The 21,433-nt window shown below is 36.8% G+C and overlaps 1 protein-coding gene across 2 annotated transcripts in view; it reads right to left on the bottom strand.

Moving 5' to 3' along the window:
- The window catches only part of ZNF385D (zinc finger protein 385D), a 428,747-nt gene that overhangs the window by 339,935 nt on the left and 67,379 nt on the right, over window positions 1-21,433 (bottom strand). For both annotated transcript variants that reach the window (XM_032108248.1, XM_032108256.1), the window contains exon 2: window positions 3,457-3,735. In XM_032108248.1, the coding sequence (XP_031964139.1) occupies window positions 3,457-3,735 (279 nt within the window). The remainder of the gene's footprint in view (window positions 1-3,456; window positions 3,736-21,433) is intronic.

The following is a 21,433-nucleotide window of genomic DNA, read 5'->3' as shown; positions in this document are numbered from 1 at the left end:
CCTGATAGGAACTGCATCTTGCCCTCTTTTAATCCCAAAACATACTCAAAATCTCCACTGACTTTCTTGTCACCTTTCCACTGCAAGCATGAGAGCAGAAAGGCAAAAAAAGCACCAGTAAGAAGAATATTTTATAGGCTATACTGAGGAAAGTGTGAGAAGTCTTTTTAAGAGACGTAAAAGGCAATTATTAGGAGGAAGTTACACAGAAAATTGTGTTGCTCCCAAGCACATACAGTTCAGCAACAGAAGTGCTGATGTCTCACTATGTCCTGTTAAGTCATCACAAACCAATGTACCAAGTAATGACAAAAGAAACATTGGGTTCACATCACTTTTGTGGCTGCACAGTTGGCTGTTCTGAGGTTGTTCTGCCCCAGGAAGGAACCACATGGGTATCACACAGTACAGCTGCCAAGCAGACAGATAGATAAAGCAACTAACAAAACTTTTCGGAGTATAGCTGGTTATTCAAATACAGTCCAGATACCAACAGAGCAGCAAAGAAACACTGCTTTTAACCCCACAGTGCACATTATTTACTGATTATATACTTGCAGATGTTAACAGGCTTTGTGCATAAGCAACTTACCTTATGAAATCAGGCAGAGATCTTCAAACATAGTAAATGTTCTGATATTCACATCCAACAGACAAAAGCTACTTCACACAGCTGGAAGATGATGACTGTAGCATGACATCTCTAATTACACAGCTAATGCAGCTGAACCCTACCTCTGTTCAGCAGTCCATTGCAAATTATTTTGGAGCAACACGTGGGCTTTTGTTTTGTATGAATCAATCTTCCATTTCTACATCCCCTCGTGATAAAGAACACACAAACCTATCCTGCTGTGTGGGAATAATTTGGAGATGAAACAAAATGAGAAAACACAACTCCGATATGTTTCCCAACCTTTCCAGATATGATAGTTCCAAGTGAGCACCCAACATTGCAAAGGCATATACAACTGAGAGTACAGTTCATGAAACACTGTATTTAGAAATTAAGTTTCCTTGTGCATAGTACAGATACTTCACTCATATGTCATGAGACATAATAAGTAACTATGATGACAAAACCTTAGAAGATAATGCATAAAGCAGAACATTTACATAGTTTTAATTTACAGCAGAATTTAGTCTCTAGAATTATTGTGTCACTAACCTGGACATAAAGCATAGCAGCTGTCTTCTGTGACAATCAGACTTCCACACAAGAAATACCATTCTCTTAAAGTATCCTTCTGACATACATTGAGAAAACAATGCTGTGCATGTTTAACAGTCACACCAATAACCTTCAAAAAGCACCATCTGCATGTACATGATAAACTGCAATGGTCAAGTCATAACATGTTTAGTCATGGTCATATGTCACTTGAGCTTGGTGGGGTGTCACCAACACAACAATAATTTGCTCAAAAAATGCTGCCCATATTTCAGATATACAAGTTATGACAAAACCTATTATTGTGAAAGAACTCTCCTGTTCTGATTTTTATTCGACTTAGAAAAGGCACCTCAAACAGCATCTCTGTTCAAGATGCAGGGAAGATGGTTACTCAAATATTCAGTTCTAATTCAGTTCTAACTTCTAGCAAGAAATATTTAATACTGGTCTCTCTAATTTATAACATTCAGTTGAAGAGAAATGAACTTGGTGACATAGGAAAAATCCCTTCCTTATACTTTACACTACATTATTCTCTCAGTGGATTGCTACTTTTGACGATATTCAGAGATCTGCCAGATTTGAAAATCCTAAAGTTTCACATAACCCCCCAAAATAAATGCACTTTGAAACAAAGACCTAGATAGTCAATCAGCTATTTTCTCACTACACACAGCTACACGCAACATAGAATACTTTTAAGGAGGAAATAAGAAATACACTGCTATACTGCTAGTTCGAGCCTTTCCAGAATATAAATGTTGAACCATGATTGAAGCTCTTTGATACTAATTTCAACATTGCTTAATCACTAATTCTTTATTTATCATGGATTAAAGTGGAAAAATGAACTGCAGAAAAAAACTTTCTATCATTAGCAAAATTGTTGTGCTAATAATAACAATAACAATTTCTTCTTAACCAAAGATAGCAATAAATTAGACTGTGCTTATTTGGTTTTATAAAGAATGCATTTGTGGATAACCATATTGCACCTTTAATCAATTAGGAAATCAATCTTTCTTTATGAATTTCCACAGCTCCTACTAATGGTAGTAGCATTTTTTTCTAAGTCTTCTGAACTCTGAACATTGCCAAATGCTGCAGTCCTGCCTGCCACTTAAATAAAAAATTAATTGTATTGATGAATTTTATGGAGGTGTTATTTGTTTTATTGTTGTGTTTTACAGAAATGAGCAACACCTCATACACAGACAAGCACTCACATCCAACATACCTCAGAAACCTATCAATGTTATTCCCCACTCTTAAAGCGGGAACAATGCAGAGACTATTAAAATAATAATATGAAGTTCTATCTAAGGATTATTGTTTTGCCTATCCTTCTGCAGGTGGGGCAGGAAGCAACTCAAGCTACAAAATAGTAAGCAACATGTGTGATCTGGAGAAAGAAAATCTGAAAGTCCTAAGTACATCATATTAACACAATTATTTCTCTGACATGGTGCACAGAAACAGATAGAACAATCCAGTACAACCCTATACATGGTACAGCAAAGTTGAGTACTACCTGTTATGAAATTGAGAAAATTGTAACATGATAATTTTTCTTTTTCTTGTCAGGGGCTATCATTTTCCTCTATTATCTAATCTGCCTTAGTACAAAAAAAAACCACAAATGTGTTTTTCTTTGAGGATCACAATTCACTCTGATTATAAAAGAGTATGTCACCTACTACAAAATGCTCTGCCCAAAACTGTCAATGAAAACAATTAAAGCCAAAATAAGTTTTGTTCCACCTCTGTTTGACTTCAGCCATGACCTTTAAACAAACGTATGCTAGCTGTGGTTTGAACCTGGAGTAAGCAAGCTAAAGTGAAATGAGTTTGGGAACGTATTTCTGTGTAATGTACTTGTTTCAATTTATTTCACAACCACCTTACATTCATTAAAAGCAAACACGCCCCTAACAAGGATAACCTTTCTAGTAGACTGTGAAGTACAGAATATCACTGATTATGCTGAAAATCATCAAAATGCAAATGAAAAGAGAAAGAATCTGAATCAACATCATTATGTAAACAAAATATAAAATGAAAACTCTGGTAATAACACAGATGGTATATGTTTAGCTATTTGCCAGATGCTCATGCTAGGGATGACCTCCAGCACTCTGAAGTCACCAAGAGCCTTTGCTTTAACTTCAAAGCATTTGTTGTCTGAATAAAACAAAGTTTAGATTAATATATATCGACAAAATGCACAGTGCTGCAATTCTCAGATCAAAATATGGCAAAGGTTTATATATTATAATGCTTACCATTATCACTTTTGAGATTTCCATTGCTGAGCTGTTTTAACCTCTTCTGATGGGATTTGCCATTGTAGTGGATTTGTGCCTGAGCAGCAGAGTTTAGCTGAATGTTACAAACATTACACAAAGTGAAATTGGTGTGTTTCTTTTCTCTCTCCTTCTTTTCTTCAGTGCCATCAGGTGCTAATTCTTTCTCACCTTCCTGGTCTGGGAGAGATGTGAAATCTGAATTGTATGACTGGCTATCAACTGGTAAATCGGGGCTCCAGGGCTTCTTCATATCTTCTGAGAAGAAAAAAAACATATGAGAGAAGATTGATGAGAACACAAAATAATACAGACAAAACAGCAACATCTGCAAACCAGTAAAAGGCAGAAAATAATTTTTTGCATTTTATATTTTAACATTGTATTTTGCTTTCATATGCACTCATATATTTTGCTTTCTGTTCAAGATTTTCAGTTCTGCTACGTAACTTGACTAACTCCACAGTCAAGTGCCCAAAGCTGAGCCTGTCAGATGTGGATGCAGCACCTCTGTGATAAATTATCAAAGAAAAGGTAAAAACACTGCAGGAGCTGAGAAAAAAATGTGAGAGAAAACAGCCCTTCAGCCAATGGAAAAAAAGGGGGAGAAGGTATAATGAACAGAAGAAAAAGTACCTGTCTTGTATAGTAGCTCAATAAGCTTAAATGCACAGACCTTACCCTTGAGTTTATTAAACACTTAGCAACTCCAGACATCCTCTCTCCACTTCCTGTGATTGCTTTCAAGCCCAAGTCTAATAACTTCATAACTTTCTCATTTAGAGTAGTTCAAAGACAAATAAACATGTTATTAGTTTCTTATCTTAACCACACGGGATTACAATTGAAGGATAGTAAACTTAGATTCAGCTAATATCAAACAGCAACAACTACAGAAATGAGAAGATAATCCCATCTGCAGAACTTCAAGTGAAACCAGTGTAACTGTGAGCTTCCACGATTTAAAAGGGAGCAGAAATGGCACAGGTGAAGAAATGCTCTGAGCACTGCAAACCTAATTTACTATTCAAGGAATGCAAAATGTTATACCAACTTAGCATTTTGATGAGACCTTTACATACCATATAAATCTTTAAAGTGCTTGTTCCCCCAGACTTAGTGAATAAATGAAGGTCTAGACAAAGAATGTAATCTATACTTTGAGTGACAAAATTACTGCAGCCTTAAATACGATGACACTATTTGGTCTCTAATTGACAAATCAATCAACCTAGAGACAAAAAAAGATTATTACAGTGACACAAGAAAATGGGTCTTTAATGGCAGATCCAGAAATTTTCAGTGTCTAAATAAACAATCCTAAACAAGCCTCCAGACTTGGGTCTGATTGCAACATAATACTGCAAATCGTTCTTCAGATAGCTTCAGATGTCTTAAATTTCATCAGCTTAATTTTTTGCCAGACCTCCCAAGGATTTAAAGACATTTTTTGTCTTCCAGTCAAATCACAAAGACAAATTCATCTAAAGATGAAAATCTAAAATCTATCTCAAATATTCAAATCAGTTTCAATCTCAGTTTTCAGATTTTCTTGCTATCTAATTAGCATTGTGTTCTTTTATGCTAACTAAACCCCATTTGATTTAAGAAAGTACAGACCCAGGTCTGAGAGCACCTCCGCACTTGCTGTAGATTTTAACCTCACTCAACTAGTTCTGTCATTATTTTATCAGCTTCTATGTACAGTCAACTCTTATCTAGGATTGTAGCTGTTGAAAGCAAGAGATGAGAAAGAAGGCTAAACATTTCACTCCAAAGCAAAATTACAGAGAGAAAAAACAATCAGCATAAAAGTAGTTACTTATTAAAGCAAGGCTATTATACCAACAGTGATGATAGGAACTTTTACCTACAAATCACAAATGTCCCGAAAGACATTATGAGACTGTAGAATCTTTCAATAGCAGACCTATAGCATATTTCTCCTAATGGGAGGAGGAGGTTTCTCTGAGGAAGCAGCATAAACCTATCAACCTCTCAGCCCTTCTGGAGTTTGCTGGAGATACTGTTCGCTTCAAAGATTCATCTGCCTAAAATAATTTTAAATTAGTAAATTCAGTCTTTAATCAAAGCAGTACATAAACATATATACGTAATCTATTGCATTGAAGGCATTCCCCACTAGAGAGCAGTATGAATTTAAAATTACAAGAACAATATATCCCTAGACCTATAGTGCTAGCCATACAGGCATAAGAATACTATAACAAAACAGATTTTTCAACAAAGATATAAAACTTTGTAAGCAGATATAATCTAGTAAATTCAACATTGCACGCTATGTGTACGCATCTCATTCCTTTTGAAATATTTCCACACATAAGCTGGCAGCCTAATAAAGTGTATTAGCATGTTAATATATCCTTCTAATATTTCAATCAAAACAGTCTAATCCATGAAAGTCTTATTTTTGGCATATAGAATCTGTCTTGCATTCTAATCTCATTCCAGAAAACAAAATTAGGAAATGCACACTCAATAACGGCACAATAAACTAATAAGGGAAATTCCGCCTTGGGAATAAGTGATTTGTGCATCTACCATGTGCTTCCATTAGAAAAGCATGTGATGTCATTAGAGCTGCAAAATACTTTTGTGTATGTCCACGTTACTCTCAAATCTGGAGGAAGGGCATCATTTATAACTGGAGTTTAGGTAACAACTAGGAAAACAGAAGTTTCAGAAATATATATTACACTACAGTCCATCACCATTTTCTTTACAGATACACAGTGATTTATGAATATATAATGGCACTGCTAGAGGACTAAAGTGAAATATTAAACACCTGTGCAAACCACTTGCTGTAAAGCCAGCATTACTTAGCAGTACTCAGTATGTTGATTGGGCACAAAATGATTCATTAAAAAAAAAAAAATCAAAAACAAGAAATTTTTTTTAAAAACAGAAGCAGTTTCTGATTAAAACATTCCGAGTCATTCTTACTCAATATTTCTTAATAGACAAGTAAATAAAGACGGCAAGTGATAAAAAAGAGGGAGATATTTGAGTATAATTTGCTGGCATACTTTTAAAATACAACTTACCACTCCAACTAGCATTTTTAAAGAAATAGGAAAAAAAATACATCAAGTTCATAAATTCGCATAAAGACCCACCAGTGTTTAAACCAACACACATGCAGCCTAATTCATGAAAGCAACAGGACTTCAGCTCATGCTTGCATCATTGCATACTTCCATCTTCTGGAGTAAAAATGTTTAGGCAGCAATTTTGATTGGTGAGAAAAAGAATGCTTAGCTGGTCCTATTGGAAAATTACATGGAATATGGTAAGAAGAGAACATTATAATCTTAATTTTGAAAGTAATTTTTAATTGTTATCAGTGTCTTATTGGTTTGATAATATGTGGATAGGCTTTAAATGAAAACCCTCTTTCCCTGACATCATATTACAGAGTTCATGTTGACTGTACTGGTTACATATCTTTTAAAGTCATCAGTTTTGCAGGTACCTATTTTTTCCCTGTAAAAGAAAGTTAGCTTCTCAATTTTAGGGGTCCTAATGAAGCCTGCAGAGCACTAGAAATGAGTGAACTAGGCAACCAAGATCCCAAAATTTCATGCCAATTTAAACAGCACTCTGGATAAATGCTTACATTTATTTTCCCTGGGGTTCTGAACTCAATTTTGGCTCAATGATGCTTACCAGTAAAACGAACTTTGCACGACATTATAGCTTTGTGAAGTAGAAAACTGTCCCATGTGGAAAACCAGCACAACTACAATTTGTGGTGTTTGCTGGCTTAGACAATGTAGCTACTTCCTGGGGATTTCTCTTCTTAAATGTGCTTGAAGGCACTGGATTAGAAATCTCATTCTTCCCTGAAACAACCCTTACCTTCTTAACTGCAAGCCAATGGCATACCTTCTATTCAAGAAAATTTGAAGGAAATTTTCCTCATTTGTACTACAATTAATTGTTCTATTTCCAGACCCTCTTATCAGCATAGAACTGTATCAATCACTGTGACTTTGGCTCTGTGCACATGATTCTCAAACACACTGGGTACATTCAAGAGGCCAACAGTACATGAATCCCAGAGACCACTGTGCACGTAAGTCAGCTGTATTAAATAGAGACCTCTTGCCACTGATGAATGACCAGTTCAGCCTGGAGAAGAGAAGGTTTCAGGGAAACCTTAGAGCAACGTTCCAGGAGCTGAAGGAGCTTACAAGGCTGAAGAAGGACTTTTCACAAGGGCCTGTAGTGATAGAACAAGGGGGAATGGCCTCAAACTGAAGGAGGATATGTTTAGATTAGGTATTAGGAAAAAAATTCCTTGTTGTAAGTGTCGTGAGGCATTGGAACAGGTTGCCCAGAGAAGTAGTGCACTCCCCATCCCTGAGGGGTTCAAGGCCCAGCTGGATGGAGCTTTGCATAACTTGCCCTAGTGGATGGTTGCCTTCCTATGGCAGGATGGTTGGAACTGGGGGATCTTTAAGGTCCCTTCCAACCTAAATTGTTCTATGATTCTATACATCTTAAAGAAGATCTCTTTGTTTACTTCCCAACAGGTTGCTACAATAAATACATTCCTGTAATAGCTGAAGGATAGAAAAGATGGACAGGAAATTAAGGACAAAAGTCCACTAATTACAGTATTCAGGAATTTCTAATACTTCTTTTCAAAACTGTGAAAGACATTTAAGTAGCAATCATCAAAGATGCAGATGTTTGCATCTCAGTTACTCATTCCCAGATTCTGCTCTATTCCTGGACACTTTAAATTTCACCAAGAAGGCCTATGAAAGGTCATCTCACTATGAAGCAGACTAAAGCATAAACTCAGGTGTTTTGTTCTCAGAAAAAAGTATTCCTCTTTATTTGCAGATGTCTGTGCTGTAGATCTCAAGTTAGATGGGATGAATCTTGCTCTGCCTGTGATAATGTCTCTCCAAACATTAAAAGGACTGAACTTTTGCAGGTAATAATAGTAATACTCGTTTTTGAGATATCAACATATAACAACAAATATTGAGAGCATCAGCTTCTTTCAAGAAACTGTTGTTAATGCAATGTTTAAAAAAAAAAAAGAAAAAGAAAAAAAGAGAAAAAAAGAGAGAGATTGGTCACTTATCAATATCCTCTCCTTAATCATCACCTCATCATTTTTCGTGTATTTGGGGGATGTTACTGGCATGCTACACAAAAGCACCTCTGGTAATAACTGAAATCTTCATATCTTTTCAAACTTCATAAATTTGGTGCTATATCTTTCAGGTGATTGGACATCACCAGTTGATGAAAGTCACTGTAGCATGGTGCCTTTTGCATCAGCCTTTTAAGAATCTTTTTCACAATGTGAGTGAAGCTATGTGGCAGGACCATTCCCAAAACTGGTATCTCTGTGCTAAAGTCCTCTTATTTATCTGTTATGCTGAAACTCCTCGCTGCATTGGGTACTTGTGACACCTTTACCAAAAAGCCAGTGAGTGCTAACTTGCCTTTGCAACCTTTAGTTGATCTCACTGAATAAAATGCTAGCTCTAGAAATTTATTCCTGGGAGAAGCCTAAAATGATCATACTGCCATCTATTTTAAACATAGATAGCAAGGGCAGAACAGCCTGGGGGAAGGATCAGGAATACAAAAATAAAATGCCCTTGGCTTCTTCCAACCCCCATTATCACTGGATGATCCCAAGACTGTAGCCTTCCGGTTTTGGTCACGGTTGCACCTGCTCCCGGTTTAGAGCCCAGAGCAATTTAGGTCATGAATGACCTATTTTGCACATCGTGGCTGTGGCAGAACAAACACACAGCAAAAAGGACTAACCAGCAAAGCGGTGACAGGTCCCTCACGGTGAAAGCACTGCACCTGTGAAACACAGCTCCCTCCCAAATGACCTGAGTAACCTACACGGTACGCTGCAGGACTCATCTGCTTTCTCTGGATGGACGGATGGATGGATGAATGAACATCATTTCAGTGGAAGAGCTACTGTGGAATGGGACTCTACTGAGATCTGAAATGATTTTAGAAGCCAATTCATTTTTCAGGACCTCCTTTGTTCTGAGCCTTTCAGATTAAATTTAAATACAAAATAGCATATAATACAATAAAATTTGATGTGAAAATCTGGAAAATATATGCGCTAAGTAATTTTATGCTGTAGGAAGGCTTTTCTACTATGAGTTTTAGTGAGCAAGTATAATCACTTGCTTCTAAAAATCAAGGAAGAGTTTGTCAGGTCATACACCCAAGAGCTAAATTACTAGTCAGAGATAAAACTGTGGATAAAACTCAGTATCTCTTCTTGCTGTCTGCCTAATACAGCTCAGATCACATCACATTTGAAGCCAATATTTACCAAATTTTCTCCTTAAAAATTCCAGACAAAATAGAGTAAAACAGGCATCTTAGCAGGGGGGAAGAAAAGTCAGGGAGAGAACCACCTTATTTTCTTGTTTATTGTTTCTCTGTATCTTACCAGCTCCTCCCAGTCTGATCACTGCTGCTAGCTGCTACACCACTTCAATCATCCATGGGAATAATAAGAAGATCATAATCATCATCATCTCAGGTGCTTTTGTGAAGTCTAAGAGGAAAATAATCTCTTAAGCAAAACCTGCATCAAGCAAAGGAAATAAAGGCAGGTTTTCCTCACATGTTTATTCCTTGGGGGGAATGAGGCAAAATGAGATTGACATTATTTGTGATTGGAGGGCTTTATAATTTCATGTCTCTGTCCTAGGACTCCTCCCAAGAAATGCATCTCTGCAGACTGAGCCCTATAAGAATAGATACTTATCCATTTGAAACAGGCTCATTGTATATTTGTATACCTTAAGCAATAGCACAGAAAATAAAAGCCTGGGCTTTTGTTTTGCTTTGCCGGGAGAGCACTTAAATCTTTCAGGAAAGGCTGCATTTCAATACTGCAGCAAATGAACAAACCCCAGCCTATCTCCCATCACAGCCAATTCACCACGAGATTCTAAAGGAACTTTTAGATGGACTAAACAGAAAAAGTTCATCATTTCTTGGTTCAGCAGTTCCCTCGTGCCAGAAGCAACCAACAGACATCTCATAGTCTCAAAATATACTGCAGTCAGTTTTTTAATTGAGTTCTATAAAAAGAGCTAAGCACTAATCAACACCATATGTTATTCAATTAGCTAGTAATACATATCTATTTCTCAAGCCTGTGCTAACATAATGGAGCACTTTGGGTGGTTTGGAACTATTTAAAGGCCAAGTAATTAATTTGCAAACATCAGCTTCTAAAATCTGAGAAGCACTACTGTGATGACTTACAAGCCACGAAAACTCCCTCATTTGCTTTTTATTCAATCTGTTTTCAGAAATGGTCCTTGTGAAAACAAAGATTTCTGCATAAAATAGGGCCAGAAAAAGGCACGAGGTCAGCTATGTGTGTGGTACCCAGGTCCAGAGGGATTCTCTTCCCATGCAGGTAAAGTGAGCAGTTTGTGTTTTGTCACTTCCCTCTCCACCAGCAGTATACTGTGGTACAGACCTTGTACCTGAGGCAGTAATTAACATGACAAATGGTAGAGCTAGCAAAGCTATGTGAGCTCTGCCTACCAAGAAAATTTGTTGTTGTCAAGCAACCTGAAGTGCATTATTTTTTCCATATTCTTGATTTCCACATATGGAAATTGTGCTCGCAGCCTCGAAACTCCCATCAATGGCAGTCGGAATTGACTGAGCTCAAAAAGAAGGGACAGAAACATCCGACTGAAATTCAGGCTGCCTCTGCTAGACAAAACCTTGGGTTTAGCAATATTTCTGAGAAGGTAGGCAGTCAGTGCAGGTTTTAAAGGGAAGGGAAAAAATAAAATAGGGAATTAGAATCATGGAATCTTTTAGGTTGATATAGATCTTTAAGATGATTGAGTCCAACCATTAAACCAGCACTGCCAAGTCCACCACTAAACCATGTCCCCAAGGGCCACATCCACACATCTTTTGAATGCCCCCAGGAATGGCAACTCCATCACTTTCCTGGGCAGCCTGTTCAAGTGCTTGATAACCCTTTTGTTGAAAAAATTTTTCCTAATATCCAGTCTAAACCTCTGCTATCCACAACTTGAGGATATCTCCTATCACCTGTTACTGGGGAGAAGAGGCCGACCCCCACCTGGCTACACCCTCTGCCAGGTATTGCAGAGAGCAATAACATCACCCTTCAGCCTCCTTTTCTCCACACTAAACAATCCCAGCTCCCTCAGCTGCTCCTCATGAGATTTATGCTCCAGACCTTTCACCAGCTTCATTGCCATTTTCCGGACTTGCTCCACCACCTCAATGTCCCTCTTGTAGTGAGTGCCCCAAAACTGAGCACAGGATTCAAGGTGTTGCCTCACCAGTGCCCAGTACAGGGGGGCAGTCACTGCCCTGGTCCTGCTGGCCACACTATTGCTGATACAAGAATATTATTTTTGATTTTATAGATAAAAATCACTTCTTTTCAGTCTCTCTGGATCAACTCCCATATGAGAAATCAGCCTACAACCTGTCATCCAGATATCGTATGAGTGCCATTTTCCACCTTAAATATCTTTAGTTTTCCCAGTACCTAAATATCCAATCAAAACTTTATCTCAGCAGAAAGCAAGAGCATGAACAGCTGTTTGGGCATAACGAGCAACTCATTTTTGCAGACAAGTAAATTCCATTTTTAACACTCCAATACAATCACTAACTACCACTGTATCCAAGTAGGCAATTTTTAAAATTAAGTTTCAGTTAGTGTTTGTGACAAGTTTGCTGATAGGTTATCTCTTTGGATCCACAGTCACTTTTTTTTTTTCCCTTTTGTGATTAAGTATTTCATAAATAAATACTTTGGCAATATGCTGATGAAATTACATCTACAAAATGAAACAGAAAAGTAATTAAAAAGGCAAGCCACATGAATAAGCTCTGTGGGAATTCTATTTAAAAAAATAAACAATAACCACCTTCCCAAAAAACCCCAAATATTGCAGAATAAAGAATAATAATTTTCAGAAAGGCAGTTCAACCCCTGAAATCTTTGTTATGCACAAAAGAATACAGCCATTAGACACGAAATAAAATAAACAGGCAATAAATGTAGTAACAATGGGGAACAGGAAATTAAAGGCTACAAGCAAAGGATAACTAAAATTAAGATTTGTTTTCAATTCAGGAGAAACGTCAGAAATGTGAAGGTTTTCCTTTTTTTTTTTTTAATCTAAGTAATTTTAGAAATTATTATTTCTTGTTATTTGAAAGATAATTTCCAAAGATTTTCAGAGTTTTATGGTTTCAATTTTCAAACCTTCTGAGGTCCTAGTAAATAGCAATGTTTAGCACATACAAAAACATAAAAAACACAATCTCCCCCTCCTTTTTGCTATACTTGTGTTTTAGGGAACTGCTGTGTGGATATTTTTAAACAAAAGACCTTGAAAACACGGGAGCTATAGAAGACCAAAAGAGCACTTTTAGTGCTTTAATCAGTTACCCTTTGGAAGGTATTTCTAAATCAAACAGGAAGTTCTACTTTTGCCTTTCTCTAAATGCATTTCTAAAAACACCTCTGTTAAAAAAAAAAATTGAGGAATTAGATCTTATATTTGAATATTATCATTTATCCTTTCACAGCAGGAATCATTTTTTTCAGATGAGCTGCTCATTATAAAATATTCAGATAGCTGTGGCAGCATTTTCAAGTACAGGGATTTTTTTTTTTTTTTTTTTTTTTTATTATGTTATTGCTTCATTACACCCACTGGGCCATTTAGTGTCGAATTTAATGGAGAGCAGATCATTTTCCAAGCAATGCAAACACATCAAGGTGAAAGTCTGTTGTGTTTGGAAAGGTTAGCAGATGTTTTTGCAAGTGCTTGTGAAAGTTATTGTTGTTTATCTTATTCTTGAACCTTTGGATTGTATTTTCTTTAAATACTGCATTCGGCACTGCATTCACGGTAATATGAACGTCATTTCTGCTAGTTTACAGCATGTGGGTTTTTTTGGGTAGCTTTTACAATTTTAGTTGAGAAGTACAAACATATTGTGTGGAACTTAAAAAGCATATTTTCTATCACGGCTTGACAGACAATGAATGCCTTTGCTATTGTCTCCAAGGCTGATATAATGTTTCTCCATGTCAACTATACATTTATCTGACTCTCTTCATCAATACTAGGGATCTAAAAATAATGTCTAGCAAATCAGACCATCCTGGACATATATCGGTAAAAAAGTCTGAAAGATGCATTGGTGGACGTGGACCTATTTATGTTTCCTCGGGATGACATAGTGTCCCAGAGCAGCAGCTAAAATCTTTTGCTACAGTCACACAAGGCCAACATAGAGCTTCGCTTATGCCACTGGGGAATTATTTTAACACAAGGACTATCTGTCTGTGTCACATTTCTAATAACCTTTTCATCACAGTACCCAGATGTAATCCATTTATAGAAACGCTTAGGCATCAAAAATAAAAATGTGCAAAAGGAATCTAATTACTGAATACAGAAAGTGAGATGATTTATTTTCTATTTGGGATAAATTCAGGTGATTCACTATTAGTGAATGTAAATATATTTTCAAGGCATGATTGCTATAATCCCACAGGGTGCCAACGTGCATCCAGGAAAATGCATCATAAAATACCAGGACCTAAGAGGACATCCTGGGCAATGAGATATTTATTACACTAGCTTTTTCCTTGCATTACTTTCCCATGAGTGTAATTCACTCCTCTGTTGAATTGTGTGGAAAATCAAGGCAGGGCATATTAGGGAGAATTTGCTTATAAGGTACACATTTTTTATAAGGTACACATATGAAAAAAACTTTTAAGCTAAGTGCAAGAGGAGGGTGTGAAATTTTTTCTGTAAGTGTTTCTTGATGCAAGATCTGTGAAATATGTAATATATTTGGAATTTGGACATGTATAGTTTGACAATAAAAGTATGGAAATGCAGGAAAACATGGACAAACTAGAGATCACAACCCCATACCTCCCCTCCAAAGCAGGAACTGCTGCTTCACTTTGCTTCTAAAAGTCAGCCCCTGTTTGAAATTAGTGACTGCCCAGCATAGTCCAGAAGTATCTTCCAAAACTTAAAACCTACCAGAGAGGCCGAGGAGCTTACTGAACACCTTAATCAGTGATGGTGCCTTACGAATGCTAAAATACAAAAAAGGCTTCTAAAATAGGAAAGATTTATCCAATATTGCAGAAATCTGTATATTTTTATACATCTTTTCCATGAAAAGTCATCTTGGACCTCCACCTTATGGATTCTACCACCATGTTATTTTTTTTCTTAGGCTTTATATAGCATGCATTGCTAATAACTAAAAAGCATCAGTGCTTCTTTCTAAAACATCCTCCGATGATTGGATGTATTTCTGAAAAAGAATTATGGAAAGCATGGGAATACCACCACACACATACACAGAGAAAGTAAAGTAGCTGATGCATTCCAGCTTTCTGTGGGAGACCTTCACGGCAGCACTTCTCTGCAGCAAGTGCTCATAGTGAAGACTCTGAGCTGTTGCTTTTGGGAAGCCTGAGCACTTGGCTCAGCCACTGTGATCTGCAAAAACGACTGCTGCTGAGTGTGTAAAATCCTTCCAGCATGACTGTTGCTGGGCGTGTAAAATCCTCCTAGCTCTGCTGGCCATCTTCAAGGTCTCTCAACCTGCTGGGTAGGCTGAAAATGCTGAAAAGCTCTGAGAAGTCATTCATGGTAGAATTCAAAGCTTTGGAAGACCTATGAAGTTTCTTCCTTCAGGCATGCTGATTCCAATGAAGCAGCTTACAAACTCTATTATACATAGAACAAGTTTAAAAATCCCTGGGATTTGCTCAACTACTTATTTCTCCAGAATGATGGCTCAACTTTGCATTAAAACATTTGTTGGCAGCAGTCATTTAAGACTTCTGATACAATATTTATGACATTTCCAAGATTAACTCATTTTGAAAAATAACTTTATGGCAAAAGGTTAGAATACTTGACAAAATATTAAACTGTCCAATATTTCAAGGTTTTTTTCTCAGAATTACCTTCTTCAATTCACCTCAATCTAAACCACTGCAGGTCGCTGGACATGTACATAACTTTGATTTAAATGAACTTTTCAGAGAAGTTAGAGAAAAGTTAAATACAATGCTAGTAGTGACCTTTAGCTATTGACAGTTTTACAATGTGGTGCTCTTCCCACTAAAAACCCAGACATCTAACTGGATCAGTTTTCCTGAATTTGCAAGATATATATATATATATATATATATACACACACTCCTACAGAGATGCAAGTCAGGTTGACAGCCACTGAACTCTGTAGCATTACATTGGCATAAAACCAGTGCAAGAAAAGCAGAATCAGATCCCTATTTTCCTTTTAACTAAAGGAAATTCATAGTAATTTCAGCATCTCAGCAGTCACCATAATTTGTGCTGTTCTTGCTATGTACTATAGAAACTGTCACTTTTTAAATTTATGGTATCTTTTACAGCTTGGGTTAAAGAACACTTAAAGCACTTTCAGTGTTTTATATACCTCTACTCTAGAAGAATAGAAATGAGATTCCTTTATTAATTTAGATCCAGACTACCAGACTATTTACACTAGCAGTCTCGGAGAATTTTAATGGGATTACTAGCATGTGTAAGAATTTGTATGACAAAAATCAGAAAAAAGAAACCTTTAATGATTTAAAAGTACAAAGATTACAATAGTTAAAATTTCACTGTTGAGTGTATGACTCACAAAGCTACAATTCATTCAATTAATAGTCAACATATATGTGACCAATCCGAGAAGTCCTATAAGGTAATAAAAATCCAAACAATATCAAATTACTACTTCAATTGTAAACCTACATATTGTTTCTTCCCTGAAAAGTTTCTTTGATAGAAGAAAAATTATTGAATTATGAACAACCAAATTTAAAAAATTAATCTCTCAGTACGCATTCATTTACTTTTGCTTCATTTTAATGGCAAGCCATTTGAAATCCCTGTCACATTTTCATTTTGTTTGTCACAGAGGCATATGAAGAGTGAACACTACATGTAAGCAAAGCCATCAAAACCACCGCCTAAAACCAAACAATTATACAAGTGACCTTTCCCTAAGCCACTGCACACAAGAGACTACTCCATCCTACCCCTCATTTACCTAGTTTAGAAAAAAAAAATCATTATTTTACTTAGCACTATTTAAATCCAGCCAAATAATGCCATTTGTAATCAACTTTAACTGTCAGGAAGAAAATGGGAATGGCTTACCTTGCAGTATAGCAGTGTTATCCACTTCAGCATGCCTTGCTCCTACAGCACAAACACATCTGGAACCAACTCGCACTCACTGTCGCCAACTGCTTCTCACAAATCACTCAGTTATTGATCACTACACTTATCACTCTTCATTGAACCTCATTCCACATTACTGATTTTTTGCTGCTTCAGCAAATTCTGAGACTTTCACTGCAAGGAGAATTCATACACAAACCAAAGCAGTGATCATTTATACTGGATACTACTTATTATATCAAGCCTTTCTGCAGGGGTCTGCATTTATTTAAGAATGAATCGAACAAAGTAATAATGGTTTTTCAAACTTCCTTGCACAAACTTAAACGTTAATGAGAAAAATGAGCAACAGCCTCTGAGCCCTACAGCCCAAGCAACACCAAGTCACTACATTTCAAATTCTGTTTTGTGCAAAAGTGTCGGGCTCGTGATTGCCAGATGATGGACGTGTGAATGTCACATGCCAGGCATGTGATTGGCATGTGAATAACACATGCCAGGCGTGTGCCTGACACATGTTTGCCATGTGCTTGCCACGTGCTGGACACCTGCATGCCATGTGATTGCCACCTGGTGTGTGCTTGATTACAGCCAAGTATCACAGCCAGTATCACAATCACCTACTAACAGGAGTTATGGTGGGAAACAAAGAAGCTACCACTCTCCCTGCTGTCACCACTTGAACCATCAAGAAAGAAGGTGGATGGGTCTCCTCTGGGGGCAAGCTGACTAGAAGCACAAGTGCCCCTGTGGAGAACTATCAAATGGAAGAGTAGCCAATACCCAAGGTTTGAGTAAGTTTCACAGTGGCACAATATTTTCTCACAACTGTGAACATAGTACAGGATTTTCTTCTCTTAAGAGAGCATTTTTTCAACAGTGGGATTAGCTGACGAATGATGCCCCAAGAGCCTTTTATCCTGCCTGCAGGAGCCTTCTGCTCACCACAGAGATAAAAACCAGCAACCTTGACAAAACGTACAATCAAACATGGCAAATTCTGTTATAAAAAAACATAACAAAACCAGGCTATTCCAACCCTGAGCTTTCCTCTCATTCTGACTTTGCAGAGTTCATCCTTCAGATATGAACTTTTGGGCTCCACTAATTTGCAGAAATAAGGAAGAAAGCAGAGGACCTGAAGGAAGCCACTTGCTCATGTTACCTACCTCCATAACCAGTCACAGTTCTGAGCATGTACCAAGAGCTTTCTGTTTTCACAATATGGAACAAGAACCCACTCTATTATCAGTTCATAAGTGAAGAATAAGAAAAAAAATTTAAAAAAAAAGGGGGGAGATATAGAGATAATAGAGATAGCTAGCTATATAGATAGATAAGTATAGATATATATTTGTAATGAAACTAAAGGAAATCCACTTTGATATTGTAGATGTTATCTTGGTAAGGGCTCTGGTGTCCATTTGAATAACAGTAACTGCGTAAATTGTTGGACATTGAGAACTTTAAACCACATTTCAGGATTATGCCAAGGAACAAACAGAAAGGAGAGCATCATAAGACTGACCTTCAGGAAACTCATGAAGTCAAAACTCATATTTTCTTGAGAGTCTCGTGGTTTGTTTCCCTGCAGATACTCATTTTGGTTCTGATTTCTTCTCTCTGAGCAGCTCTGCATTAAACTTGACCACAACATGCAGTCCACATTTTTCACAAAAGTAATGCCCTTAGCTATGCAACACACCAAACATCATTAGTTTCTCACATTTATTTTCACACTCACTTTCACCTTTATTCCTCACTCTACCTTGACATCATGTGCACTAGGATGATTTGTTTGTCCCAACTTAATGTTGTTAATCACTTACATAAATCTTCCCAGAAAGTACTGCAAAGACAGCTATTTTCTCCTGTGTAAGGAGAACTTATTTCACGTGCACTCCCAGTTCCTCATCTGGAGCTGACTATTTACACTAAGCTGCAGAGCAGTCCTGTCCCATCATGCTTCCAATTACTCCAACAACAACTCCAACTGCTTCCATACTGTGAGACACAATCCTCCTCCTCCAAGCAGATTCACTACACAGAACTTTTCCCCACAGAAACTCTTCATCACACAAAGGTTCCTCCTTTAAAGACGAACAGTCTTGTTAAGACATATTCATAACCTTAAATTTTGTATCAGCACCAGAGGCACAAAAGAAGCAGCAGCAAAAGAATAGTCAGCTAAAATTGCATTATTATGAAGCCCAAAGACCTTTGCTATTGCAAAAGGTATTATTTTCTCAAAATAGACTGAAGGAGACATGCATCATATAAAAAAAGAAAATGGGTTGGAAAGACTGCCTACACACACAAGAGGAACCAAATGTTTCTGAATTTACAAATATTGAGGAAATAAATTAAATTAAATATTAGATTATAAGACCAAGATGTAGATAACATCTACATTTTAGCATTGGAAATAGCAGTAAAGTTGGGAAAATTAATAAATGCACTATTGTATTTTCTTTATTACCTGTAGGAATAAAAAATAAAAACACCTTGAAAAAAATATCTTACAGAAAAATACTCAGTGCTACCAGCATGACCTTGTTGAAAGCCTTTTACTGTATCTGTAAATCTTCTACAATTCCTGTCTGCATCAGGACAAAAAAACTTCATTCTGTCATGCAGTTGCCAAGTGAAACTTGAATTCATGCTTTCAGGTCTCCTAACTTAGCACAGATTCAAACACTAATGGACAATTCCTCTTCTTTCTTTCCAACCTTCCTCTGCTCTGCTTCTCTTCCTTTTCTACAGAACTTTATTTTTTCAGAGGTTATTGTAGTTTAAAAGAAAACTGAAAAATAAAACTTTTGTTGTTTGAATATCAGAGGGATATTTAGTAGCATCATATTGTCTAGCGTGAAGAGAGATTCAGCATTTTTCATAGCCTCTTGTTCCCTTCTTTTTGCTATTTAAAGAGGAAATACATTAGAAGACTATTCGATTTCCTGCCACTTGAGAATTCAGTAGGAAAAAATACCACAAATAGCCCAGAGAAATGGCAGAGATAATTTCATGATCATTGTAATCTAGTGCTTTCTATCTAGGAAGAACAAAAAAATCATAGGAATGCCCCAAAGACAAAAGGGAAGGGCTTATATAATTGCTAATGTTTGAATTTTGGATATAATATTTTACAAATTGCAAGTATGACACAGAAGGAAACTCTTCCGAAAAGGTGATTTACTCGTCAGTTTCTGTGGTCTTTCCCAAAAAACTGCTGAATAATTGCTATGACTAGTATTATTCTGTACAGTGTCTGTATGTGCTGAAGAGAAATTTTTTAGGTCATTAATAAAGCTTTGACTAGATGGTTGTATTTTTTGTACCATCTCCTCTAAAGGTATAAGATTTTCAAAATTATGCCCCAACTGTGCCTAAAAACAAAAGACCTGCAATTAGCATACACTGTTGATTGTTTTAGTCTAACATATATGGGTATCTCTGCAATTAATAAAAAAAAAAAAAAAAATCACTGTATAATAATCAAAGTACTATTCAATCATAAAAACATCATTACATAAGGGAAACATGCAAGTACTTGTCAGTAGTCACATGGACTTTCAAAAAAAATCATGTCACTGTTGGCCATTTTGTGGCATGAACTCCAGCCATTATAAATGTGAAATTACCAGATTAAGACATTTATCCAAATGTATTCACACAATACAATGCATCTTCTAAATCTGATAGAGACTTGAAATCCATATATTGCTACTGTACTGTGTGCTTAAGCACAATCCTCTGCACTGCTGGGAGTATACTTTGTTCTTTAACTTATTCAATTAATTAGCCAATATTTGTTTAGTGCTTTGAGCTGAGTGCTGTTACCAAAAGAAGGCGGGACAGATTTTGGCAGGCTGCAGGTAGATGTATCTTTTTAGACATTTAAGAATTATCCAACAACTGAGAAGTCGGTTGCATTTGAGTTATAGATTGAGTACAGGTACTTTGCAGGAAATGGTCTTCCATGAGAATTATGGTTCAAAATTTAAAAACTAATTAATTTATTTCTTCTAGACTCTTTCCCTGGATTTCTTTTTTTACTGGTTAAATTCAGGAAAATATTGTATAGTGTTTAGGATGGACTGAAACTGACTCTGAATTCTTACAATGTTCTTAAACCTACTGAGGGACAACTGTATTTGTCCTGGCAAGCATAGAAAATGTAGAAAACCTAAATGGTCTGCACATGGACCAAAGTTAAGATCAGGATTTTGTTAGCTCCAGCAGCCCTATGAAAAAGGCAATCCTGGAATTAAAAAAAAAAAAAAACCAGTGCCCAGAGAGACTAACCAAAACTCCTGCTGGAACAAATCAGTGGCTGGCGCGATCTGTGGCGCCCATGCGTGTCAGTCCCTCCCCACCATGCACCACTGCTGCCCCGGGCAGGAACTGAGTGAGGACTGGTTAGTGGATGAATCATTCCCTGACCATTCAGTCATTTCCATGGTGCACTGAACTCCAGTTACAATGCTGTCAATGTCATCTACCAAAGACCAACACACGCTCCCACGCATACATAGATAGCAAAAACAACGCCATCAGGAGCTTCCCCAGTCTGAATTACTTTAGGCCTTCAATAGAAAGAAAGTTACTTTTATAAATGAATGCTTATTGTTTGTACTCTAGATTGA

This window comes from Corvus moneduloides, chromosome 1, assembly GCF_009650955.1.
Source record: "Corvus moneduloides isolate bCorMon1 chromosome 1, bCorMon1.pri, whole genome shotgun sequence".
In the NCBI taxonomy this organism is placed as follows: Eukaryota; Metazoa; Chordata; class Aves; order Passeriformes; family Corvidae; genus Corvus; species Corvus moneduloides.
The sequence above is the reverse complement of the archived record's forward strand: the minus strand, read 5'-3'. Positions and strand labels throughout refer to the sequence as shown.